Source organism: Hemicordylus capensis, chromosome 10 (assembly GCF_027244095.1).
Source record: "Hemicordylus capensis ecotype Gifberg chromosome 10, rHemCap1.1.pri, whole genome shotgun sequence".
Classification (NCBI taxonomy): domain Eukaryota; kingdom Metazoa; phylum Chordata; class Lepidosauria; order Squamata; family Cordylidae; genus Hemicordylus; species Hemicordylus capensis.
Genome location: NC_069666.1, coordinates 17,094,933 through 17,100,233, shown reverse-complemented (window position 1 = coordinate 17,100,233; position 5,301 = coordinate 17,094,933). Strand labels below are relative to the sequence as shown.

Below are 5,301 nucleotides of genomic sequence, written 5' to 3'. Positions count from 1 at the left end.
CTCCTGCCTCAAATCTTCTCCAGCCTCTGGATTTTTGCTCTCTTCCCTGTCATGAATAACATGGCTTTCCTCCAGTCAGTTTTCTTTTCATCCTATTTTTGCTGGGGTGTCTGCTAGCCCAGTTCTTTCACATCTTTATCTCCTCTATTCTTCTCCTATCCCTGTTTTACTAAAGGTCCAACAGGTTTTCCTTCAACCCCTGATGGAATTCAGGTTTCTTCTGGAAGCTGGCTTGTGATAATGAGGATCAGATATGTGCATACATTTCTGGACAAAATCAATTGCACAAGAGCTTGCACTTGTGCATTGGAGGCAGCCTAGTGGGGCTCTCTGGAGGGGGAGGAGCCACTGTGTTTCAAGTAACCTGTTCAACATGTCCCCTGGTCTATTGTGGATTTAAAGAGATACAGGACCTTTTAAAAATCGGACCACACTGTGAAACCACCCACCCCTGAACTTATACTAGATTCCTGAGAGGTTGCAACACTAGGCTCAACCAATTAGCTGAAGACTACAAAGAAACAGTCCACACTCCATGAAGCTACTGCTGTCAACGAATAAAACTTTAAGCTGCTACCCTATAGTGCCTAGCGATCTAAATCCACCTCTAGTTTCAGCTAAGGGAGAAGACCTGATTTTGCCTACTCAAAGTGTACATTGCATACATAGCTCAGCATACCTGGAAGAAGCTGGATGCTCTTCCCATATCCAGCTGCAGAAGACATGGCCTGTCCAAGGGCTTGGTTGGAGCCCAAAGGTTGGGAGTTGGGTGATTTGCTGGCCGCAGACCCTCGGTGCTTTGATTTTGAGCCTTTAACAGGTTTAGCCCAGATCGAGTTCTCTCCCAGTTGTAAGGCAACACCCAGTTTCTGGGCTACATCCACCATCTGCCCAGCAATGAGAGAAAAAATAAAACTTTGTCCAGTCCCTCCTTGATATCAGACCTCACACTCTACATGACAAAGTGGGGGAACGGAACCCAGGAAGAGATACATTAAGGACAGAAGCCTAATCTTGGTATTTGTGGTAGAAGAAGGGTGCAGAGGAGAGCTGGTCTTGTGGTAGCAAGCATGACTTGTCCCCTTAGTTAAGCAGGGGCTATCCTGGTTGCATATGAATGGGAGACCAGAAGTGTGAGCAAAACAGGTTGCTTACCTTTAACAGATGATCTGGTAGTGGTTCCATCATTCATAATAAGTGGGTTCTACGCCTGCGCAGATCGTCTTCGGGCTGAATTCATTAGCTCTTTGTGATGCTGGCAACCGCCAGGTTCACGTACCAACAGTTCCTCCTAGTGGTGGTTAGGCATCTCTTCAATCAGTTTCTTGATGGCCGACAGCTTGTCCACATGCTCCATGTTACATGACCGCATGTCACAGTGGCTTGCCATATACGCAGCGGGGACGGACGGGCGGGTTTTATGAATGATGGAACCACTACTAGATCATCTGTTACAGGTAAGCAACCTGTTTATCTGGATAGTGGTTCCATCATCCATAATAAGTGGGTGAATCTCATTTCCGGCATCGCAAGGAGCTAACGAATTCAGCCCGAAGACTATCTGTGCAGGCTATGGATGATGGAACCACTATCCAGATCTGTAAGATATTCCCCTTAAAAGATGGAGCCGCTCTGGGAAGAGCATCTAGGTCCCAAGTTCCTTCCCTGACAGCATCTCCAAGATAGGGCTGAGAGAGATTGCTGCCTGCAACCTTGGAGAAGCCACTGCCAGTCTGTGAAGACAATACTGAGTTAGATGGACCTATGGTCTGACTCAGTATATGGCAGCTTCCTATGTTCCTCCAGCTGCTGGACTACAACTCCCATCATCCACATTGCCCAGTAGTCAGGGATGATAGGAGCTGTAGTCCAACAACTCCTCGATGGCCCAAGTTATGTAGCAGAAGATGAAAGTACATGATTCAATCCATCTAAAGAGCTACAGCTGCTGCATAGGATAAAGACCCACGGGCCTGGATCCTCTGACTTGGCTACTTTTAATATGATCTGTTAAGCCTGCCTTACAGTAGAGGTGACTTTATCATTGCTGTGGGTCTCCACACTCTTTGCCGATCGGCTAGCAAACTGCTACCTAGCTGCAGAACTGCTTGGGGGCCTCATTAGTGACTTAAACCAACATACCTCGGGGTCAAATTCTAAGGTGCTGCTCTCCTTTGACTCATTGACCTTTGATTCCATTTCCTGGTACTGGTGAATAGCCCCCTTTTTCTCACCTTGATTATACAGCAGGATTGCATAGTTCAGATTCACCAGAGGGTTGCATCTGAAGCCCAGGAGAGATGGGAAAAGGGTAAACGGGATTAAGTAGAACATTGAGGTTCAAGTGCTCTATTTACATTTCTCACAATCCTGAGAAAACTAGCCATCACTTAGAGCAGTGGTTCCCAACCAGGGTTCCTCCAGCTGTTGCTGAACTACAACTCCCACCATCCTCAGCTACAATTAATAGTGTCTGGGGATGCTGGGAGTTGTAGTTCAGCAACATCTGGAGGAACCCTGGTTGGGAACCACTGACTTAGAGCATTCCCCAGCGTTCTGGCAACCAAGGATGCCCAGCCCCTGCTCTGAATAAGATGCTCTTTACTTTTAGAGGGTCTTGCGCTCTGCATGATTGACTGTGCTTGGAGTATCTCATCTAAGGGCAGATAATGTTGCTGAGCCTCTATAGTGGGAAGGACTGAATGGACCAATCACACTGGACACATGGCAAAATCATCCACCCCCAACAGAAGGCCAAATGGAAGGCAGCAAAGCCAGAACAGTTAATCACATGCAGATGGGAAATGGCTAGTAGAAAGGACTGTGTTCCTTCTTGCTCAGGACTACAGACTTCCAAGTTGTCTTTTCACTTACATAACTAAATGTGAAGGAATGGGAGGAAGGTATAGAATCTGTGGGCAACAGAGAAATAAAACTCTCTAAAACTGCCAGCTGTAAGGTCCAACCGTCTGTAAGGTCCAACTCTCTAAAACTGCCAGCTGTAAGGTCCAAGACAAAAATGCCCTGTGTGTCCTTCTGGCTGGTGCAGACAGAGCCCTCTTAACAAGGCTGCTCCTTGCCTCAAATAGTCCAAGATCACTTACGTGTCAAGAGCTGCTGCTTTCTGATAGGCTAGCTTGGCATTCTCAGCATCTTCAAGATTTGTCAAAGCAACTGTATCAAGAAAAAGAAAGATGGAACAGGTTCTGCTAGTAATGCACAAATTTTTTTCAGCTCAGGCTGTACTAAATTGACAGGAGGACTGGTTTTGTGGAAATCTGTGTCAGAACTGAAGGGCAACTTTATTTCTTTGTTGTTGTTGTTTTAAATGGAGATTGTATGAAAGGGAGACTTGGGACCATCTACACACAGCAGGTGGTCTAGCACAGAGCCCGTCCCACCCAAAGTGTTTCACATCGAGGGTGAGGGATACTTAAGATAAGCCAGGGTGTATTCTCGTATTGTAGGGAAGGGTAGGACGCCTAGAGGTAGCAGCTGGCCTTTCAGGGAATTCAGAACAGAACAGAAATTGGAACTGGGACCCACCCCACAGCTCATGCGGTTTCTCAACCACTGGTCCATGGACCGGTGCTGGCCCGTGAGGAGTTGAGTGCCGGTTCATGCTGGTCCACGAGGAACTAATCCCCCCCACAAAACAATTTTAAGCCAGTGGGGGCCGCCACTGCTGGGAGCTCTCCAGAGCTCATTTCTAGGCAGGCAGCCCTCGCTGCTGGGATAACGCTCATTTTGAGGAAGCTAAATGAGTGTTATCCCAGCAGCGAGGGCTGCCTGCCTAGAAATGAGCTCTGGAGAGCTCCCAGTGGCAGTGCCCACCCTGGCTTGAAATGGTTTGGGGGGGTGCCTGGGGGTGAGGGTTACCCCTTTACTAACTACTGGCCCAGGAAACTGTGCACGAAGACTGTACTGGTCCATGACTCCAAAAACATTGAGAAACACTGGTCTACACTGACCAGCAGCATGTTTCAGTCAGAGGTCTCTCTTCCACAGCCCCATCTGGAGAGGATGAGGATGAAGAAGAAAAATATGTATTCGACAAAAATACTCTCAAAACAGTGCCAGGGATTGAACTTGTGACCTTCTGCATGCAAAGTATTTGCTCTGCCACTGAGCTATGTCCCACCTGAAGAGCTCTTGGCAGTGGTAGGATTCGAAGCTATGCCTCTGAAGAGACGAGGTCCTAAATTCAGCACCACTTGGCTGCACTCACATATGCAATCAATAGCCAGAAGTGCTACATTTCTGCAGAGAGGAGAGCTGGTCTTGTGGTAGCAAGCATGACTTATCCCTTTAGCTAAACAGGGTCTTCCCTGAATGGAAGACTAGAAGTCTGAGCACTGTAAGATATCCCCTCAGGGGATGTTGCAGAAGGTTCCAAGTTCCCTCCCTGGCAGCATCACCAAGATAGGGCTGAGAGAGATCGGAGCATTGGTGTTCACTTACCGTGAAGGCTCCTTCTGGTTCTTGATGCCAGGGACATCTCTGGGTTATCCTTTCCCACCAGCTCCAAGCAGGACAGATACTGTGAAAAAACAAACAGAAAGTGCCCGCCCACTTGGGGCTGCAGAGGATAACCCCGCCCCAGTTCTCTGTTCGAGCGAGGTATTAGCAACACATAAACTGAACATGTAACCTGTTAAGACCAAAGACATCAAATAGAACTGTAACAGAGAGGTACCGTTTAGTAAGGAGAGACACGTGTTTATCCTGTCTAAGAGATAGGGACGAACCTTCCATCCGACGGGACCAGGCAGAGCGTACCACTGGGTGGGTCGAGATGTCCCTGGCATCAAGAACCAGAAGGAGCCTTCACGGTAAGTGAACACCAATGCTCCATTCTCAGTTCCTGATGCCAGGGACATCTCTGGGGATATACCCCAGCTTGTTCAACAGGGAGGGCAACCGCTTCTGCCTAGTCCCGTGGAAGGACCTGCTGAAGGATTCTCCTGCCGACGGCCGCCTGGACAGTGGCGTACGTCTCAATTTTATAGTGTTTTGTGAAGGTCGAGGGCGTAGACCATGTTGCCGCTCTGCATATATCCTGAACCGGTGCGTGCGCTGAGAAGGCTGCTGAGGTCGCTGCCGATCTAGTGGAATGTGCCGTGATTCCGGGAGGCGGGTCCTTGTGCATAGACTGATAAGCCAGTACTATACAGTCCTTAATCCATCGAGCGATGGTTCTTGCGGAAACGGCGGACCCCTTTCCCTTTTTTCGAACTTCCACGAACATGGTGTTGGTGTTGCGTAAGGAAGCTGTGCGCTTAATGTAGGCTTTCAAGCATC

General features: G+C 48.4%; 1 protein-coding gene across 3 annotated transcripts in view; it reads right to left on the bottom strand.

Annotated features, from left to right (window-relative positions):
• BBS4 (Bardet-Biedl syndrome 4) overlaps positions 1–5,301 on the bottom strand; it is a 50,614-nt gene that overhangs the window by 1,185 nt on the left and 44,128 nt on the right. For all 3 annotated transcript variants that reach the window (XM_053272217.1, XM_053272218.1, XM_053272219.1), the window contains 3 exons: positions 3,105–3,174; positions 2,143–2,284; positions 680–887 (listed from right to left, as the gene is read on the bottom strand). In XM_053272217.1, the coding sequence (XP_053128192.1) occupies positions 680–887; positions 2,143–2,284; positions 3,105–3,174 (420 nt within the window). The remainder of the gene's footprint in view (positions 1–679; positions 888–2,142; positions 2,285–3,104; positions 3,175–5,301) is intronic.